Source organism: Melanerpes formicivorus, unplaced genomic scaffold (assembly GCF_026170545.1).
Source record: "Melanerpes formicivorus ecotype bairdi unplaced genomic scaffold, bMelFor1.0.p_v2 SCAF_5, whole genome shotgun sequence".
NCBI lineage: Eukaryota > Metazoa > Chordata > Aves > Piciformes > Picidae > Melanerpes > Melanerpes formicivorus.
The window spans coordinates 4,071,483-4,093,652 of record NW_027142357.1 but is presented as its reverse complement, the minus strand read 5'-3'; the positions used below and the strand labels follow the sequence as shown (position 1 = coordinate 4,093,652).

At 43.7% G+C, this 22,170-nt stretch overlaps 1 protein-coding gene across 1 annotated transcript in view; it reads right to left on the bottom strand.

The window, feature by feature from the left end:
* Positions 1-22,170, bottom strand: part of PMS1 (PMS1 homolog 1, mismatch repair system component) — a 63,043-nt gene that overhangs the window by 17,900 nt on the left and 22,973 nt on the right. Inside the window, exons 6-9 of the mRNA XM_068137898.1 lie at positions 14,921-15,037; positions 11,077-11,199; positions 8,335-8,478; positions 6,319-7,214 (exon numbers count right to left, since the gene is read on the bottom strand). Of these exons, the coding sequence (XP_067993999.1) occupies positions 6,319-7,214; positions 8,335-8,478; positions 11,077-11,199; positions 14,921-15,037 (1,280 nt within the window). The remainder of the gene's footprint in view (positions 1-6,318; positions 7,215-8,334; positions 8,479-11,076; positions 11,200-14,920; positions 15,038-22,170) is intronic.

The window sequence follows — 22,170 nt, the reverse complement described above, 5'->3', positions numbered from 1 at the left end:
ACAATCAGAGAAAGCAGCAGGCTCCCAAACTATGAGGGAACAGCTTTGCCGCCTCCAAAATGCTTCCAGAGGCAAGTGCCGTCAACAACTGCTACAAGAGCAGTTTCTTCTCTGTGAATTAAGATCCTTTCCTGAAGCCACAAAACCTAAAGGCAAGAATATTTGCAAGACTAGGTGAAAGGAGAAAGTGGAAAACTAAAATGAAATCTAGTTTCAAAGGCAGCTTGGGTTTAACTAGAAACATGGATTTATTATTTTCTCCTTGCAATCTATACCCAGATGAAATAGTTATCATGTAACAACAAACAAATAGGTTGTCTCTCAGATCTGAATTTGAGTATCTGAAGTAAACTCTGACTGGAAATGGCCACTTGGGTACATTCACATGTGTCCAGAATAGAGAGGCATCCATTCCTGAACTCTACACATCTCAGCATAAGCCTCTTCCCATAATGAAACCAAATCAGCTCAAACTATCACCATGAGTATTATGTCCTGCTTCTCTCTTTCCTTGCTTTGTGATGAAGTTTTAACTGCCCATATCAGCTTTTCAGTTTGCTTCTGTAATAGAATAGAATACACCAGGTTGGAAGAGACCTTCAAGATCATCGTGTCCAACCTATAATCCAACACCACCCAACCAACTAACCCATGCAACCAAGCACCCTGTCAAGTCTCTTCCTGAACACCTCCAATGACGGCGACTCCACCACCTCCCCGGGCAGCCCATTCCAATGGGCAATCACTCTCTCTGTGTAAAACTTCCTCCTGACCTCCAGCCTGAACCTCCCCTGGCACAGCCTGAGACTGTGTTGTCTTGTTCTGGTACTGGCTGAAATACACAGGTTTCAGCACTGGTTTCTAGGACATGGACCTACTACAATGCCCAAACAGATGCTGAGGACAAGCAACAGTATGGAAGGACTCATAGCAATTATTAATATCCACGATTAGTATCTGGCCAGTATACAAATAGAGCTGGCTAAGGATATGATGGATGGCCAATGAGCAGATGGTGCCACTAAATACCCTCCACTCAAAGGAAAGAGAACATGTGTGTCAACTAAATGGTTAAAATACATTAAAAAAAAAAAAAAAACAAAAGGGAAAAAAAGGCTTTTTTTCCTGGAGTTGCTAAGTGGGGATACTTACCCCAACACAAAAGAGATGGGAACAATGTACAGAAACACAATCACATGCTATGAGATGCACAGGAAGCTTATCAGGCAATAAAAAAGTAACACCCATTAGCTAGTTACTACTAGCCACTTATGACTATGTGCATCCTCTTACCTGTCAACAGACAGCAAAGGCCGTGCTACCTGAAATGAGTGTTTCACCCAAGGTACAAATACACTCTTGAAGAATGACTGTAGAGTGCTGCCAAGGTTAGTCCCATGACAGTGTGTGTTTAGCTCTGAACCTCTCCCACACCCTCAGGGTAACTACAACTGCCACTGTCACACAGAATCTCAGAATGTCATAGGTTGGAAGGGAGCTCAAAAGATTATCCAGTCATGCTGCCAGAGCAGGATCACCTAGAGTAGGTCACACAGCAAGGCATCCAGGCACATTTTGAAGTTCTCCAGAGAAGGAGACTCCACAACCTCTCTGGGCAGCCTCCTCCAGGGCTCTGCCACCCTCATGGTGAAAAAGTTTTTCCCTATGTTCATCTGGAACCTTCTCTGCTCCAGCTTGCAGCCATTGCCCCTTGTGCTATCATTGGACATCACTGAGCAGAGCCTGGCTCCATCCTTCTGATACTCAGCCTTCAAATCTTTATAAATGTGAATGAGGTCATCCCTCAGTCTCATCTTCCCCAATTTAAAGAGCCACAGTTCCCTCAGCCTTTTCTCAGAAGGGAAATGTTCCACTCCCTTCAGGATCTTTGTGATGCTGTGGTAGACTCCTCTAAGCAGTTCCCTGAGTTCCTTCTTGAACTGAGGAGCCCAGAACTGGACACAGTATTTCAGATGCACTTGGAGAGATTTCTTCCACTCCTAACTGTGCCTGATACATCAGAAATCCTGAGACTAGAAACATGCACAAGCAGTATGAAGTAAGAACAGAATGAGTGCAAGAAATGAAATCCTGGCTTTGCAAAGCAGGGAGACCCAATGCTGCCAATATGGACATGCATGGAAGCTTTCCTCTGCTATTATAACCTAAAGACCATAACATTTTACATTCCGGTTGAGTAATAAATGCTGGCTTGTTTTGAAAGGGCTATCCTATGTCACTGCAAGACATCTGTTGGTTGTACTGCTCCCCAAAGGCATTTAAACTCATTTAGACCTGGCTGGAGGAGCCACAGAGAGAAACAGAGATGCCAAAGCTCTCTATTGTAACATAAAGGTGTGTCTTGGTCACAGAAGGTGGGAGGGGCAGAGGCCAGGAAAGGTGGTGTCTTGTCAGCAAGATGGCATGAAGGTGGAAGTACAGGGTGCTCAGTAGAGCTGTGGCACTTTGACTGTCCTGTTGTATATACATTTGTTGTTACCTCTAGGTGGCCCAATTTATCCAGAGTATGTGGTAGGCACGACTTAAGTTCTCTGCCAGCCGTACATCAGCTCCTCTGGATTGTTGCCTTGGAGGAGGAGATGTCCAAGTATCTCTTCCTATTGTTGTGTTCTGAAGCAAACTTAAAATATTAAAAGCAGAAAAGAGGTACAATCAAAGCTGAAATGTACAGATACGACTAATGGGAAACTCTCCCTTCACTTCAGCATCCAACCTACACATTAGGAAAACTTCATTACCAGAGAGGTCTCCTTCCTGAACTAACACAAAGTTAATCTGCAGGCACACTCTTAAACATAACAGTTGTACCAGGAAAGCAACCATGAAATCTCCAAAGCTAAAGCAGAGCAAATTAAAATTTTCTGAAGCAGCTGGCAGAACCTTTTGTTTATTTTCATTAAAAGCATTAATATAATTGAGGGAGATTTCTACTATGACATCAGTATTTCTGCTAATGCAGAGCCAGACAAAATGCTTTCTTCTGCCTGGGGTTTTGTGATCGTGGCATAGAATCATAGAATTGCCAGGGTTAGAAGGGACCTCAAGGATCATCCAGTTCCAAACCCCTGCCATGGGCAGGGACATCTCGCACTAGATCAGGTTGCTCAGAGCCACATCCAGCCTGAGGTCTCTTCCAACCTCAGTGATACTGTGATAGAGCTTCTACCATCTCCCTGGGCAACCTGTTCCAGTGTTTCACCACCCTCATGGTGAAGAACTTCTTCCCAACATCTAACCTAAATCTCCCCTCCTCTAGCTCGGATCCATTCCCCCTAGTTCTGTCACGACATGACACCCTAAAAAGTCCCTCACCAGCTTTCTTATAAGCCCCCTTCAGAAACTGGAAGGCCACAATTAGGTGTCATTGGAGCCTTCTCTTCTCCAAACTGAACATCCCCAACTCTCTCAGACTGTCTCCCTAGGAGAGGTGTTCCAGCCCTCTTACCATTTCCCTAACCAAATCTCTTAGTATTAAAATGCTCTGACTCAAATAGTCTTCCTTTCAATGCGCTTTCTGAATTCCCTCTCCTGGTTTCTATAACATGAAACATACATTTTCACAACTCTTCAATGACTTGGATCTTCAGAACCAACCTTTCTGCTAGAAATCACACAAATTCACAGATTGCATTGGGTTGGAACGGACCCTCAAAGGTCATCTTGTGCAATCCCATTGCAGTCAGCAGGGACACCTCCAACTACAGCAGGCTGCCCAGGGACACATTGGGTCTGATATTGAATGTCTCCAGGGATGAGGCCTCAACAATATCCCTGCACAGCCTGTTCCAGTATTTCATCACTCTCATTGTGAAGAAATTTCTCCTGATGTCCAACCTAAATCTGCCCTGCTCCAGTTTCAAACCACTACTCTTCATTCTATCACTGCAAGCCCTTCTAAACTGTCCTTCTCCAGCCTTCCTGTGGATCACCTTCAGATACTGAAATGCAGCTCTAAGGTCTCCCTGGAGCCTTCTCTTATCCAGGCCAAACAGCTCCAGTTCTTTCAGCCTGTCTTTGTAGGATTGTTGCTCCAGCTCTCTGATCATCTTAGTGGCCCTCCTCCAGAGCTATTCTATCAGGTCCATGTCTCTCTTGTGTCGGGTGCTCCAGAGCTGGTGACAGTATTTCAGGTGAGGTCTCACCAGAGCAGAGTGGCAGGATCACCTCTCTCAGCCTGCTGGCCATGATTCTTTTGACACAGCCCAAGATGGGATTTGCCTTCTGGGCTGCAAGTGGCAAGTGTGCATTGTTGGTTCATGTCCAGCTTCTCAAGCACCAGCAGCCCCAAGTCCTTTTCTGCAGGGCTGCTCTCAATCTCCTCATCCCACAGCCTGTATTTATACTTTATATATCCGACCTTGCACTTGAACCTCATGAGATTCTCCTCAGCCCACCTGAGGACATACTCCATGTTCCCAAGTGCCACAGCCATAGGTTTCTTGAATGCTTCCAGGGATGGTGACTCCACCACCTCCCTGGGCAGCCTGTTTCAATGCCTGACCATTCTTGCAGGAAAGAAATTTTTCCTAACATACAATCTGAACCTCCTCTGGCACTGTTTCAGGCCATTTCCTCTCATGCTATCACCTAATAATGGAGAGAACAGACTTACCTCCACTTCAATCCAACCTCTTTGCAGGTAGATACAGAGAGCAATGAGGTCTCTCCTTAACCTCCTATTTTCCAGACTAAACAATCCCAGGTGCCCCAGCTGTTCCTCACCAGACCCTTCACCAGCTTCGGTGCCCTTCTCCAGGCCCTCAATGTCCTTCCTGGAGTGAGGCACCCAAAATTTGACCCAGCACTCAAGGTGTGGCCTCACCAGTGCTGACTCAAAGGGCCATGAGATGGACTTTAAGGTCCCTTCCAAATGAAACAACCGATCCTATGGTCTTTTACAAGGATTAATCCTGGAACTCAAGAATAGTTAGTTGGAACTAATCCAACCCCTGCTTCAAATTAGACCAAAATACTTCTCTCCATTCAAAAACTCGTTTTTAGTAAATGATGGAAATTAGCTGTTCAGACTGTAAGCTACAAAGAAATTTGGTTGTGACTGAAACAGATAACAATTCAAACTACATTATACTCTCTGAATCAGCACTGGAATAGCTGTTTAGGGGGAAAATAAATTCCTTGTGTCATTTGATTAGGTTTTATAAATACAATTCTGAGGCAGCCTGGGCTGGGATACCCTACTAAATGTAAGGGAAAGGAGTTTACCAAATGTTTGAGTCCTAAAGATCTTGAAAAGGAATTCTCACTTCGTAGCAATAAAAAAGAACTGCTCATTGGAAAGGCTCTGGAAGAACTATATGGGGCCTCACCCATCACCACGCTGGGTTTTGTTGACACTGCATCAGGAATGACAAGATAGAGACAGGACTCAGAAAGCAGAAGTCGGCAGGATTCAAACAATACTTATTCTTGCACTTTAAATAACTCAGCAAAACTGTCCCTACCTAACTATTGCCATGGCACAACAGCGAAAAGAGGGAGTCAAATCAGCACTGTATGTCTGCATGCAGCAAAGGATGACAAATCAAAATACCGTTTGTGAATTAAAGGCTGGATCACCTGATCCAGAAGTGTGACCAGCAAGACAAGAGAGGTCATTCTCCCGCTCTGCTCTGCTCTCATGAGATCCCACCTGGAGTACTGTGTCAAGTTTTGGTGCCCCCATTGTACGAGGGGCATGAAACTGCAGGAGCAGGTCCAGAAGAGGCCACAAAGATGATCAGAGGGCTGGAGGGGGCAGGCTGAGAGAGTTGGGGCTGTTCAGCATGGAAAAGAGAAGGTTCCAGGGAGACCTGAGACAGCCTTCCAGTACCTGAGAGGGCCTACAAGGAAGCTGGCAAGGGACTTTCTCCAAGTGCTTGTACTGATAGGATGAGGGAGAGTGGATTGAAGCTTGAGGAGGGCAGATTTACACTAGAGATTAGGAAGAAATTTTTCACAGTGAGGGTGGTGAGACACTGGAACAGATTGCCCAGGGAGGTAGGGGATGCCACCTCCCTGGAGGTGTTCAAGGCCAGACTGGATCAGGCCTTGAGCAAGCTGGTCTAGGGGAAGGTGTCCCTGCATGGAAGGGGGGGTTGTAACTAGATGATCTTCAGGGTCCCTTCCCGCCCAAATCATTCTATGATTCTATGAATCCTTGAGGTCCCTTCCAACCGGGTATTCTATGATTCAAAATTCAAAAATAGTTTCCTGTTTTATTTTTCCCTAACTAACTGGGAAGTTGCAATTGCTCTAATTCACTACCCATGGCTCGTAACTACCCAACCGAAAACTTACTTATTTTTTTCCTCTTCATTCAAGTTCTTCCACTTCTCTTCAATTAGGAGAAGGATGTCATCCATGCTGGTCTTTGGGTTATCAGCCATCAGGGCTGGGCGATGTTCTTGAGTGAAAAATCCAATTGCAGACTTGGGTTTCTTTATTATTCTACTGCTAATTAAATCATAGCCTGTCACACGGCCAAATTTATCACTTATTGCGTTTCTTTTCTTTGTGCCTTGATGGGAGATTTGTGGGTGCTTGCTCTGCTCACCACTATGTTCATTCTGCTCATTCACTGTTCCTTCAGCTTCAGGAATCAAAATTTTAACAGGTTCCAGGTTGTCTCCTACAGGATTTTTAAATGCACTTCCCCTACTCCAATGATCAGCAGAGATGTCAGGGGGCGTTTTAGGGGCTAAGGCTTCCTCATTTTTTGCTATTTTATCAATATTGTCACAACTCAAAAGATGCTCATCGTCTTTGTTAGCCTTGGGGTCCACAGGAACAGTATTACTTGCAGTATCAGTCAGATTCCGCCCATTCTGTTCCTCCTCACACAATAAAGTGAAGGAACTGTCTGGAAAGGCATCACTCTTCGAAACCTCTCTTTTGTCCAGGCCACTATGTACATTATCACCACGAAACTCCTGATGATTTAAGCAGATCTCTGTGTTTTTTCCTGCTTGACAGTTTTGCACATCGCTGCTGAGTGAAAGGAATGAAGTATGAGCATGGGGATCATCGTTTCCAGATGGTCCCATTTCATTAACCACCACATCTGTTTGTTCTGTTCCAGGAGCAAACATGTCTTCGGAGGTAACATCTGTTTTATTACTTTCACCAGGGACTGCAGCAGGTAGTGGCCTGTACAGCGATTTCAACACATTTTCAACAGCAAGCAAGACAGATTCCTGGAGAAAGAAAACCAACAGCATAAAAGCCACACACACAAAGCACACCTGACAATGCAACTGGCTGAGAATACAGAACAACAAGCAAACTTATCACAGCTGGAATATTTACAGACAAATCAGGGCAGATTATTGCATTTCAGTTGTTCACACATGCTCATAAAACCCCTCTGCACTGGACACCTTTAGGCTCAAATGGTTTGTGATAGATACTCTGCTTCAGTGGTTATCACAAAACCACTTAACTGCTTGCTTGATAACAGGGTACTGATTGCTTGAGCATCTCCCCTATGAAGAAAGGCTGAGAGACCTGGGGCTGTTTAATCTTGAAAAGACTGAAATGAGATCTCATCAACCTGTGTAAGTATCTGAGGGATGGGTGTCAAGTGAAGGGGGCCAAGCTCTTTTTGGTGGTGTACTCTAACAAGACAAGAAACAACAGGTTCAAGCTTGAGAACAGAACAGGTTGGAAGAGACCTTCAAGATCATCGCGTCCAACCCATCAACCAGTCCAACCCACCTAAACAACTAACCCATGGCACCAAGCACCCCATCAAGTCTCCTCCTGAAAACCTCCAATGACGGCGACTCCACCACCTCCTTGGGCAGCCCATTGCAATGGGCAATCACTCTCTCTGTATAGAACTTCTTACTAACATCCAGCCTACACCTCCCCTGCCTGAGACTGTCTCCTCTTGTTCTGGTGCTGGCTGCCTGGGAGAAGAGACCAACATCTGCCTGTCTACAACCTCCCCTCAGGTAGCTGTAGAAGCTTAAGGAGGGCAGACTGAGACTGGAGATTAGGAAGAAATTCTATAGTTAAGGTGGAGAGACACTGGAACAGGTTGCCCAGGAAGGTGGTGGATGCCCCATCCCTGGAGGTGTTTAAGGCCATAGTGGATGAGGCCTTGAGCAACCTGGTCTAGGGGAAGGTGTCCCTGCCCATGGCAGAGGAGTTGGAACTAGATGATCTTTAAAGTGCCTTCCAACCTAAACCATTCTATGAGTCTATGAAATAAAACCCATCGGTGTCACTGCTGACCTTCAAACATATCAGCAGCCCCAGAAGCCCCTGTCAACAAAGGTTGACAGCTGAAAAACAGATTAAAAACTGAGTTACCTTATAATGCAGCAAGACTTGAGTTTTATCAGGTGTTACATTCACATCCACAGCAGAGGCAGGCACAGTAATATTCAGAAAGAAAATAGGATACAAACGAGTACAGTCCTTCTGCATCGTCAGGCTGTAGTACTGTCGAATGAGCTGCAGATTGATTTCAGGAGAAGTCAATAAAGGCAATACAAGAAGCACTAAAAGTGCAGAGATAAAACCCTGACATTGGAAAAACATAACTGGTTTGCTGAGGTGGTTTATTTGGAATGATGAAAAGCTCCTCACTGGCACCCATGTGTGGTGGAACAATGACTAAAAGGGTATTTAGTGGTGGTTCCTCTGTCTTCACAGCTACACTAAAATGAACCAATTCCAGGACACTAATGGTGGCTACTCTGATCTTCTGAATGCATGAATTGATCACACCTGGAAGAAAAGATGTGATACCCAAATTGGACTGCAACTCCAAAACTTACTGCCTCAATCAACACAAATACTATTATTTGTTTTTTTTTTAAAGTCACTTATGTAGCTTACCACTACACTGCTGCCTCTGTCAGCCAAACTACCTTCTGTGTGAAAAAGCAGCACCTGCATAGCCACAGACCTGCCCTTTTGCCAGAACAGGAATCATTTCTTCCTTTTATTAACCCACTTATAAATTGCCTGCCCTTACTCATTTCTGTATCATCCTCCAAAAAAACCTCCTCCAGGAGACTACAAAATTATTTTGTTTCAGAATTTTGGTCTCATTAACTAGAGGGATTTGGGAGTTTTGGTGGATGAGAAGCTGGACATGAGCCAACAATGTGCACTTGCAGCCCAAAAGCCTAATCTAAGCTGCATCAAAAGAAGCGTGGCCAGGAGATTGAGAGAGGTGATTCTGCCACTTTGCTCTGCTGAGGCCTCACCAGGAGTACTGTGTCCAGCTCTGGTCCCCTCTACACAGGGAGGACATAGACCTGATGGAGTGGGTCCAGAGGAAGGCCACAAAAATAATTAGGGGGTTGGAGCACCTCTGCTACAAGGACAGGCTGAGGGAGCTGGGGTTGTTCAGTCTGGAGAAGGCTCCAGGGAGACCTAATAGAAGCCTTCCAGTACCTGAGGGAGGCCTACAAGAAGGCAGCAGAGGGACTATTTACAAAAAGCTGCACCAATAGGATGAGGGGCAATGGTTTGGAATTAGAGAAGAGCAGATTTAGACTGGATGTTAGGAATAAGTTCTCTGCCATGATGGTGGTGGAACACTGGAACAGGCTGCCCAAGGAGGGAGTTGAGGCCTCATCTCTGGAGATAGTCAAGGTCAGGCTCAATGAGGCTCTGAGCAACCTGATCCAGTGGAGGATGTCCCTCCTGACTGCTGGGGAGCTGGACTAGATGACCTTTGGAGGTTCCTTCCAACCCAAACCATTCTATGATAAAGATCAAATAAAGTACCTGCCATTTCCCTGTAGTTGCCAGGAGATACTAGAAAAAAACTATACTAATGAAACAAAACAAATCATCCCTGGAAGTGTGAAAAATCAAAGAGCTGCTGTAGCTTCTTTAAAAAAAACTAATTTCTAATTCTAAAATGTTTAATTTCTGATTCTAGAATGTTTAAATAACACTAAACTCATTTAAGTATTTTGCAGTTATTTAAACCTTCATATTCCTACAGACTATCCTTAGCTGGTACTGAACTGTAGTAATAAGATGTCCAGCAGCACTTCTTATACATAGCAAGGAGATTTAAGTGACCTATAACTTGCTTTCCTAAATTTAGTCTTACAGATCCAATGTTACCCTCCCTTGGTCAAAAATGTGCAACTTAAAACCAGATTAAGGAAAAGGAAAAAAATAAATGCAGATTATCACTGCATAATAGCAGTCCTAAATACAGGGCAATGTGTTGAATCCACCCTGAATCCAGGCCTCTGTGTCCTGATTAAAAAGCTATCTCTATCACGGGATGCAAGCTAAGCTTTGAAGTCCCAGGAGAACCAGGCACATCAAATACTGTGTGGAGAAAGATTAGCCTTATTTGGCACTTAACACACCAAGACAAGTTCAGGGTTCACATCTAAAAAGCCTGGCTTGCCAACTGAAAGCCACTTTGTTGTCTCCGCTTTAAAACCCACACGTATACTTGGGCATGAACTCAATTTTCTTTTCTGGGGAGGGCAAAGATCAGGACAGCAAGGCTGCTCCAACTGAGGTGTTGCAAACTTCAGTAGTGTGAGAAACCCAGGAGTATCAAATTCTGCCTACACAATGCCTAGCTGTAGCCAATGCTGCTGCACTATCACTTTCATTTTTATCCAATGCATACACAAACTTAAAGGGAAAGTCTATTGGCTTGAGCAGCCCACAGCAAGTGGACAAAAACCAAACTTCCTTTCCAGAAGACTTCTCTCACAAGAAACTACTTCAAGTTCCTTCATGGAAAACTGCAGACATGTATTCCTGCAAGCTAATATAAAGAAAGAATCAACTATTCTGGTCCTTTGCAGAGAATAATTGAACTGACGTGATTTTAAACAGCTACAAACATAACCTCCAGCTCTGTGCTCAGAAGTGACTGCAGCAAATGGAACAGAACTGAGGCACCAGGAGCATGAGACTTGTGGAAGAGGTTTCTACTGTGAATTCACCTGTAATACTACAGTTATTTTATGTGGGGAAAAGGCTGTAGATTGCAGAGGAAAGTGTCCTCAAAGAAGTCATGGGGTTTTTTTATTTCTTGAATAAAAAGTCAGAGGCTGTTACCTTCAGTATTTCCTTCTGCTGAACTGGACGATTATTCACAAAAATGAAACTCCTTTCTGAACTCGAAAGGCTTGTCAAGGAACTGTCTGACTCAGCTTTTGGGAGAAATCCAGAAAGGTTTATCTGCAATGATAAAACAAACATACTGCAGAAGTCTTTTTTAAAAAGAGAACCCCAAGAAGGTGCCAGGTGAGAGATTAAAATGAAGTTGTTCAGGACTCTGCGTCACTCACGGGCACGGCCTCTTGAAAGCAATGCAATAAAAATACAAAAGCATGAACCACTTAAAAAACAAAAGCAGAAGTTAAAGAGCATAAATTTGTACCTATTTTCCTTCATTAATTTATTGAGAACTCTCCCATCTGGCTTGCCAGGGGCACCAAGTTGCTGTCTGCAGCTGAGCACTGTAGAGGAGAATATCAGCCAGATTCAGGTTTGCTGACTGCACAGTTGCCAACTTAAACCCCTGCACAAGCTGGAGTCATGCCTGCCCAGCCTGCTGAAGGCAGCAATGCATCACCCCTGAGGGGAAAGCCCAAAACACTCTACCCCTCCCCCTTCCTACACACAGGGCACCTTACACAGCCTGTCACAGGGCACCTAAATTTACCTATGCCACCTGTATCCAAATCATGTGGCTCTCAAGTGTGCTGAGCATACATGGCCCTGACTGCAGCAGACCCTGTGAGTGCAGAGCACTGCCAAGGAGCTTCAGAAAAATCAAGCACCTAACATTAACTCCCAGTTTAAAGACTTTTCTTATATTTCATTAGTTTAGGGGTGGGTTGTAGGTTTTTGGGGCTTTTTTTAGGTAAAAGTGAGGCCAAGGACTAGTGTTGCTTGTCCCATTATCTCTCCCTCTCCCCCACCAAGCAACTGTGAAACTGCTGGATCGATTTCAGTTCAATCTGGTGAAGAAGCAGAAATGCCAAAGATATTGTATTCCCACAATTTCTGTGATGATAACAGACAGCTGTTTGGAGAGGAGAGCCTCAATAACCTGACCTTAGTGAGGAAAAGGCAATTGTCACTTTTCAAAAGCCAGGAGCCATCACCATGAGATGCCAACTAGCCCCCATACTGCCCCGCTGCCACCTGCCCAAATAAGAGATGAAGGAACACAGAGGCATCATGAGGGTGGAGGTTTTGGAGACAGGGGAAAGCCTGGAGAATGTTCTGGTAGCAGGGTGGATGGCTGGATGTAGAAATGGGCCCTCGTTAGCTTTGCTTTTGGCAGAACCACTTGTATTCACTAAAATCCAAACTATCCTGCATCTGAAAGGGAATTTGAAATCCCTGGGATTTGGCCTGTCCTTACCATTCATCTACGTCATGCCAGCTATCTGCTCATGTGCTCCCCTATTCCCTCTTGACCTTGCAATAAGCATTCTGTGCTAAAGCTGGAGTGTTCTGGTCAGCAACGTTGCACATAACCAAACACCAGTGGTCAAGTTAAAGAGGTGTCAAATATCTGTTGGATGATTATCAGAAAACATGCAGCACTTTGAGATTTTATTCTGCAGCTTTAGCACATCCTCCCTGAACCTTCCTTTCCCTGTGCTCCAAGCTCCTTTTGCAGTTCCCAAATATCTGGACGAGTCTCTCACTTCAAACAGTATTTTTATATGCAGACAACCGTAAAGCAAAACTGAAAGTCTCTAAATAACTCATTTAAGAAGGTGCCAGATTTAGACATGGCTGACTGCTGTTACTATTTAAAGCCACAGAGAATATCACAGGAGGCTCATTACAAGTTAACAACAAATTTCCAGAATTAGTCTTAATTATTAGGATTTTCATCTAGGAAAGCAATTGAAGTGTAAAGGCAAAACTAGAGAGACTGGAAAACATGGCAGAATGTTTGCTTTTAAATTAGATCAGCTGCTTTCAAAATTCATACTCTAATAAAAAGCCAACTTAGATACCTATTAAAACATATCTAGGTTAAGTGGACAAAAGGTATTTCTTAACTACTTATCTCTTTCCCAGTGGTTGCTAAACTTAACCTCCACATAAAAAGAAGAGACTATGACAATGTGCTGTGTGAAAGCTTTCAGCCCAGACAGACCCATCCTTTTACAAGACTGAAGATGTGAAAAGCAGAGATGCTGCTTTTGTGTCAATTCTTAGTTTTATTACCAGCAGCTTCTGCTTTTGCATGCCTTGGAGTCAGCTTGAAGTGTGTTCTGGTTTCATTCAGTGCTCATAATGGAGATGTTTTGAAGAAGCTCCATCTTTAAAACCCCTGGATCACCTGTTAGAGAGGTTTTAACTCGGCAATTACTAAGGTAAAGTTGTTTAGTTTTGTCTTCAGAGCAGACTTTGCAGCAAAGGAGTATGAAGCTATGCAATGCAAGGTAGGAAAGGGAAAAAAAAAAAAAAAATCAAGAGCTGCCCTCTGGTCGGTGTATTGAAGGAGGCATGGACCTAGCAGGAAGTAAAACAGCAGCATATGCCTTGTCACTGAGTACTTATCCCAATACCTGCTTATGAGGAAGGAGGAAAGGGTTACTCAGGCAACCTTAATTCTATCATTTTGTAGTGCTTTGCTGCTTCTTTTAGAAATAACTGTGCTTTCTGAACCCAGCTTTGTGGGTGAACACCCTGCAGGGATACACCTATCAATGATGCACGTGGTATTTTACACACTATTTAGAGATAGAGAGAGAGAGATAGAATGTTCCTCATCTTCTATTCAAGGAATATAGATGCCTCAAGATATAGCAAAGAGGTAATGTGAGAACCTGAGTGCCTCCTCTTCAAGCCAGTCCCTTCTAAATACCCCTATGTCTTCCTTTTGGAGCCCCTTGCTCTCTCCCTGTGGGGCACATCCAACCTGCCTTCAGGTAAGATTGAATGTTCTCTTTTGGCCTAAGCAACTACAACTTTGCAAACTACAAGAAGCTGCTTTAACTTTCCCCTGCATAATTATACTACAAGCATTCTGACAAACTCAAGATTTAAGTCTGAATAATGTTATTAAACTTTAATACATATATACACATACATATATTCAGACAGCAAAGTCTGACTAATGCTATCAAACACAACTTACCAAGCTGAATGCAGCATGGTTAAGTTGTGTTTAACAGCCACCATGACTGCAGGTAGTGATTCATCTCATCTATGTGACTTGTCAAGATTTATTACTAGAAGGCACAGGAAAACGCAGCTTGTGAAGAGTCAGCAGTAGGAAGTCTCCCCTTTATAAGAATGTCTCCAACATAAATGGAAGCTGAGGAAAAAATTTATTGCAAGTATCAGACGCAGGAGAATATAATGGGGAATTCTCCCAGCTTCAATAGCGGCAAAGAAAGCCAAGTGCACTGAATTGTTTGAAAAGTAACTGGTGTGTCTTTACAGTAGGTATTTACTGGAAGTTTTGCACAGTTTACCTTCTAATTATCTGTTTCTTTCACTGCTCAGGTGTCCCTGTCCGAAATGGAGGGAATATTCTTTAGAGTATAAGGCAAAGAGGCCACGAAGATGAGAACGTTATAAATGCTGAGATATTAATCAGGGCACAACCTGCCTGTGGGCCAGGAATCCCAACTTAGACAGCTCTGAGCAATCAGCAATTCTGCATTTGTCATCACAACTGTTTTTACTGCCATCTGATCAGTGCCACATGAGTCCTGACTAGATGATTCTTGGAGTGGATTTTCAATCACCAAACCAATTAATTTTACAGAGAGGACAGTAATAGAATCAAATGCATTAATCAGCCGTCAGTATGAAGATCAATGTTCTCTTTTATCTAAGCCTCCTTCTTTTTGACTGCTGATTCAGCTTCTCTTCACAGAGAGACTTTAAGTGGATTTGGGGGAAGGAAGTTTAAACTCACCTCAGGATCTTCACAGCAGTGTTGAAAAGGTACCATACTGCCCATAACGGCTGTTCCCAGAACTGACATACAGGCCATTTTGTGATCTGACACCCTGGTCTTCTGCCAAATAACTGCCTGAAACAAATGGCACCCAGTCAAATTTTTGACATTATATTTGCTGAACTCAAGTCATGTCTATGAACATGCAATATGCAACTGCACACATACTGTATATGTAACATTCTGTACTTTGACCCCCTTACATTCACAACTTTCTGTGGTAACACACACGATGTGGTCCTTTGAGGTATGTCTTCTCATGCTGTATCACTCAGGCTCCCAGCAAAGGGAAAATTAGCAGGATTTGTGTTTGTGGCTGATCTGGACTTCTGCACTTGAAGCAATTGGCACAAACAGATCAATACAAACACCACTTCTCTTGCTTGTCTAGCAGGAGGTGCTGTGCTTTTAGCAGGTGTATAAACTGAGGGTTTATGACACGTTTCTGGCAAAGTGGTCAACATCTGAGAGTGGGCACTGCAATGCCTGTGGTACTTGAGAGGCCATTTTCACACAATCATAGAATTGTCAGGGTTGGAAGGGACTTCAAGAATCATCTAGTTCCACTTTCCACTAGATGAGGTTGCCTAGAGCCACATCCAGCCTGGCCTTAAGAACATCCAGGGATGTGGCTTTTACCATCTCCCTGGGCAACCTGTTCCAGTGTCTCACCACCCCTCATGGTGAAGAACTTCCTGATGTCTAATCTAAAACTACCCTCCTCTAGCTTGGATCCATTCCCCCTAGTCATATCACTACCTGACATCCTAAAAAGTCCCTCCCCAGCTTTCACGTAGGCCCCCTTCAGATACTGGAAGGCCACAATAAGGTCTCCTCAGAGCCTTCTCTTCTCCAGACTGAACAACCCCAACTCGATCAGTCTGTCCTCATAGGTAGGAATCAGGCTATTAGATGTCCATTCACAGTTCTCATCTGGATACTCTAGGTCTAAGACAAGCCTGCAGAAAGGAAAGCAGCTCCTAAGGAAGTATTTATAAGAAAAGTAGCTGTCTAATGAAAGCTTTGTAGAAATCAGAAGGATAAAGGGGTAGCTGCCCTGTTAGCCAAGTGTCTTGCAATATTACTGCAAAGATTTAATACAGACAGTGAAGCAGAATGAACTGCAACCTGCCTCAGAAGTTACCTGTCGAGTCCACTTACATATACAGAAAGAATTACCTACTTTGGGAGGTGAAAAATGGTCGCTCACTAATGAGAAGTCTAAACAGCAACAAACTTAACTCTGAATCTGCTTTTATTGCTATGTAACAACAACAAACAAATTCTGCTTAGCTGTCTTTCTGCTTCTAGGCAACTCAGACTGATAGATTCAGATCCACGTCGTATCTATTTCTGTCACTGCTAGCTGACCAGTGTATTTCAACACACAACATTCAAACACAAAAGGGGAAACAAAAAGATGCAGCAAGCTGCAGCTAAATCTGTTGTTACAGTGCTGTTTGAAATAGGTGCTAGGTGTCCAGTCAATTCAAAATGAGCTCACAGTATTCTGCTACAGGATGTTCTGTGAAAGCCTGACAAGCAAGCAAAAAAAAAAAAAATATACAGGCACCCATCTCAAGAAATGCAATAGATAGCCTCAAAATTCCACCTGTCCAGTGGGATATTTGCTGGCCTTGAGGGGTGAATTCCATGGAAGAACACAGTGCTCCTGTAAAGCGATATTCCCTCCCTACAGGACAGGTGGAATTGTAAAGCTTTGTGACGGCTGAGGCCGAAACTATTCCCCAAACCTTTGCATTTCAGTTTCCACACACCCTGCGGCGTTTGGGCAGTGAGGCTTTTAGTCCTGCCTGCCTAACTCACCCCTGCCAGGCACCAGCCCCCTGCACATGCTGGATCGCAGCTCAGCCACCCTACAGTGAGCACAAACCCCTCGAATGTAATTTATGCCAGGGAGGGCAGGGAATACAAAAAGGGGAGAAGGAGAAACGAGCGGGCAGAGGCAGGGGCCGGGTGTCTGCAGCTCTGGCAGGGAGAGTCCCCATCGTGCTTCGTCAGCAGGCAGCGGCAAAGGACAGCCCGGGGCTGCCCGAAGCATGCTGCCTCTCAGCCTCTCTCCTCTCCACCTGCTGTAAATCTCCTCAAAGACATTTCGAAGTGATGAAAGAATTTGTCCTCTTCGTTAGAGCTCCTCTTATAAAACATATCCTGTACTGCTTCTATTTTAAACCTGATTACTTAAAATGGAAACACAAAGTGCCAAGGCTTTTTTTTTTTTCTTCCCCTCTTCCCCATTTATTTTTTTTTTCTTCTTTACTGGATATATTTTAAAATTAAATGCATGTGACCAAACTGAGAAAGGTACTGGTTACATGACTAAAACAAACATCATGCTGTTTATTTAGGTTAGCCTAGTGCGATGCCACAGGTACAGATATAAATCTTAGCTGCTGATTAATGCAAGGTTATTGCACTGCTTGACCTGCTGAATGGCTGATACGGAGTACTGGGGAAAAGATCACTTCACTAAAGGGGTTTTTAAGAGAGCTGTGGAGAACAGCAGCTTATTAAATGCAAATGTGCCAGAAGCAGATACTGTTAGTAAGTTCAGGGGGTATATTTTAACTAGTCATACATTTTGCAGATATTAGTATTTAGAAGTGCAGACAGTTTTAGAAACCATTATAGGTTAAATGGAAGCCTACATACTAAAGGAGCCAGGGAATGCCTCAATTTCTATAGTGTATCAACAATATAGTTGATATAATTGGGGCAATCCCCCTCAATAGGCTGGGGGAGGAGTGGCTCAAGAGCAGTCTAGAGGAGAAGGACTTGGGGGTATCAGTTGATGAAAAACTCAACAGGAGCTGGAAATGGTCACTGACAGCCCAGCCTGCAGCTATGTGCTGGGCTGCATCGAATGCAGTGAGAGCAGCAGCATGAGGGAGGTGATTCTGCCACTCTGCTCTGCTCAGACCTCACCTGCAGTACTGCACTCAGTTCTGGTGCCTCCAGCATAAGAGGGACATGGAGCTACTAGAGTGGGTCCAGTGGAGACCACAGACACAATTGGAGGGCTGGAAAACCTCCCCTATAGGGACAGGCTGAGAGAGTTGGGGTTGTTCAGTCTGGAGAAAAGAAGACTCCAGGAAGACCTCATAGCAGCCCTCCAGTACTTGAAAGGGACCTACAAGAAAGCTGATAAGGGACCTTTTACAAGGGCTTGTGGTGATAGGACAAGAAGGAATGGACTGAAGCTTGAGGAGGGCAGATTTAGGCTGGAGATTAGGGAAAAAAAAAAGTTTGCAGTAAGGGTGGTGAGACACTGGAACAGGTTGCCCAGGGACGTGGTGGATGCCCCTCCCCAGAGATGTTTAAGGCCAGGTTGGATGAGGCCTTGAGCAACCTGGTCTAGAGGAAGGTGTCCCTGCCCATGGCAGGGATGGTCTTTAAGGTCCCTTCCAAACTAAACCATTTTATGAATCTAGGAACACAGAACAGATTGTGTATTCATTCCTAACCCTGACTGCAGCTATGAAGCAACACCATAGGATGAACTGGTAATCTGAAAAAGTATTCTTTTCCTGGACTCTCCAGATACATTAACAGGTATTGAGAAGCCCAACAAAAAACAATGCCTACTCCCTTTATTTTAGAAAGTGCTTGTTTCCAGGAGGTTTCTGTAACACCCTATTTTTTTAACCTTGCTTATACCCTTTAGTTTAGCTAAAAATACATCCCCCCCACACACACCCCCCACATTTTTTTTCTAGGTCATATAAAGCGGGTGTCCAGGATGAGCCAAGGAAGAACCTGACTCTAGTCAGTATGATGACACTGCAGAAACAGCCTCCTGAAGGATATATTGTTACATATGGCCAATCTCAGCTTTTGCTAAAGCTACTCAAATATATTCCACCTCCCTCCGTGTTTCATTGAAAGGGACTGCAGGATCTGGACCTTACAAAATGCAGAATGTATGTAAAAATCTATTGGATAGATACATACTTTTGTGGACAGTGACACCATCCCTGGAGTGGTAGAAAAAAAACATGTAGACGTGGCACTTTGGAACATGGTTTAGTGGACTGTTGGACACAATGACCTTAGAGGTCTTTTCCAACATATGAGTCTACATATACACATGGAGCAGGCACCACTGTTACTTCAGGATGCATACACTTAGCCCAAAAGGATTCCCTCAAAAACATGGGAAGAGTGAAGAAAGAGTAAAGCAGCTTCTTCCCACTGGGGTCCCTGATTTGTGGCACTAAGGATAAGAGCTGCTCATTATTTGTCTTCTCAAAGACACCAAGGAAGGACAGCGAAAAACTGAAGCCATTTCTCTTCTCCAGCTATCCTTCATATTGCAGAACTTCTATTGACAGCCAGAGATTTGCAATCACAGACAAATGAAAAATCCTTCATTAGAGCTGGGGCCTGGATGCTGTTGCTGACTGTGCCTACCTCACCACAGCTATGATGCCACAAATTAGAGATTCCTATTTTTTACCTTATTACTACATGATGAGAGTAACCTGCCAAAGCCAACTTTTACTACCTGAAAACCATCTATTTTCTTTCCTTCTGATCATCGTTGTGGGGTTTATCCTGCAATAAAACTTGGAGGGTAGTAGAGCAAGCACTGTAGCTGATCTGTATGTTTTTAATGTCCCATGAGTTAGCTCTGTGAAAGAAAACTGTATTTCACAGTCTCTCAGTTGGTTCCTGCTTACATACCTCAAAAAATTCTGGCAGCTGAGATCTCACTGCAGATAGTTAAATCTTTGGACCAGTATGTTCCTTAGCTTTTCTGACTTAAAATCTTGGATCTTATCAGGCTCCATCACAACTGAAAACATGGCTGCCTACCTGTTAAGCAAATATAAAAACTGGATACTGCTGCCCAGCTTTGTTCCTCAGTTTGATTTGAGCCCAAGGGAATCAAAAACCACCACCTTGTACAATGTGCATAAAGCCTTCTGCTTACGATGCAGAGACACCTGCACATTCTCTGCAGTAGAAGAAAGCCCATCAGCTAAGATCATGAAGTGATCAAGATGATGTCTTAACCACTTTAAAATTCTAGCCTTGAAACATGCTGATGCTGTTCATCAGCTCCACTCTTGCCTTGGTCTAAAACCAATGGCAAGTTATTTTACTGAAAGAGAGCTCTCACATAATCTTCCCTTGAAAACAGAGATCACAGCAAGTTTTCAAGTTAGCTTAAAGGCAAATATAAATAACTCTGTAAAATCATCATTATTTTCCTCATGTATTTTATACATGCCCCTGAGGAATCAGTTGTCCCATCCATTTTGTAAGTGATGGTGGGACAACTACCAGTGGAGCTATGCAACAGAGAAACTCAAGGCGCTGTTCTTCCCCCTCTTCAGATGCAGTTGACATACCTGTCCATCCCATGGGTATCACACATTACAGCTAGCAAGGAGATTTGTTGAAAGACAGTAATGTTCCACTGTCCATCCTACAAATTCCAACATATTTCCTGCTCAGATTTCCCTCCTGTCAGACAAGAGCACCCTCTCCGTGAAAAGGCTTCCTTGAGCAGCAGAGAAATGCTTGAATTTGGGAGCTGGAAGGTAAACTAGAACAGGAGCTAACAGACATTACAAAGAGCCAAGGACCTTCATCTAGTAATATTATCACTTCAGAGCTTTTCAAGAATTACAAAGACTACAGAGAGTTGTAAGATTTTGGTGGTTTTAACCACGCATGTTCAGCCAAGCGAAATTCCACTTCCACAGCAGAAGGGAAAACAAATTAAAATCAGATCTCCCAAACAATTAAATGAGTCTCAAGCCTGTCACAGGCTGGAAACCACCGCAGTGAACTCTGTTTAAATAAAGGGAGGTTTAAGTGCTTTCTGTAAAAGACTTTTTTTGTTTGGTTTTTTTTTGTTGTGGTCAAGAAAAATAACACACCTAACAAAGCCCAGCAGTAAAGGAAGAGGGAGAACTCCCAGGTGGTTTTGGAAACATCTTTTTTCTGCTTAACCATTTTTAAAGTGCACAGAGCTGAGTGTGAAAGCCTTGCAAGGTACATCTCAGGCTCTGCACCACACGCTGCATATGAAACAGTAATTGTTTTGAGATTTCAGGCATATACTCTGCTGTCATTTGAAATAAGTGATGGATGAGAAACTGGAAACCTCAAGGAATTAGTAATAGGATATAAAGCATTTCACCTCTAGGTCACCAGTTCAAATTCGACCAGGTTGGGAGTGACCAAAAGTAGTTACCATCTGGCAGCTGTTCTCTGGCTGATGTAAATTGAGTTGAGGGTCTCAGCGCATTTCCTAGTGGACAGGTGTCCTCAGCACAAAAAACACCATAATTAACTCTCTGTTTGGCTTTCTCAGCAAAGCCACTGAACAACTCGTGGAAGTAAAGACTGAGCTGTATTCCAGGTCAACGGGAAAGCATGTTGGCTGCAGAGCACTGCAGATTCTTAATCAGAATTCCTCTTTATATTTTAAGACACACAGATTAGGGAAGGACTTCATTTATCATCATTATATTAAACTGAGTGGCCTTTCCAACTCAAGAAAGAGCTTATGTGCTGCTGGTTCTGCTCAGGGCACATTGCTTTTCAACATGTAGTTACAGCAGAGTTTGGAAGCACAATAAGTGAATGCAAAGTATAATCCTAGTATTAAAAATTGTAAGTTCACCCCCGTGTACTTACTCCATCTCAAAAGCCCCCACCCATCACACAGGACTCAGACATAGGACACAAACTGGTTTGAGACTACTGGATGCAGACTGTAGGTCAAAATTATTCTGCTTTGACTTAAAGAAGAAAAAATAAATTAAGATGGCATCCTTCAGGTCAATACCAGCCACAAAGGGGTTTGGGAAAGAACACCATCCACAGTTATAAGAATAGCTTGAAAATGCACCTCTTGCATCCAGAAGTTATGACCCAGGACTCTCTGGAAAAACAAATAAGACAATTCTAGGCTGAACTATGTGACTAAGACTTCAAAAAACCAATTGGGGGGGCTGGGGTGTGGAGTGGGGAATACTCCCATATGCAGATTTTTCCTCAGCTGGAACTGCAAAAATGAATTGGTCCACTTAGGGGCGACCAAGGCATAGGACCAGCTGTGTATGGTATGACTTGCTGATAGGCACCACCTAAACCACTCACCATAACCTGTTCAGCCTTATGGGTGTTGTTATTTGGTGTCTTCCTTCATTTTAGCATTTGTGGAAGACAGG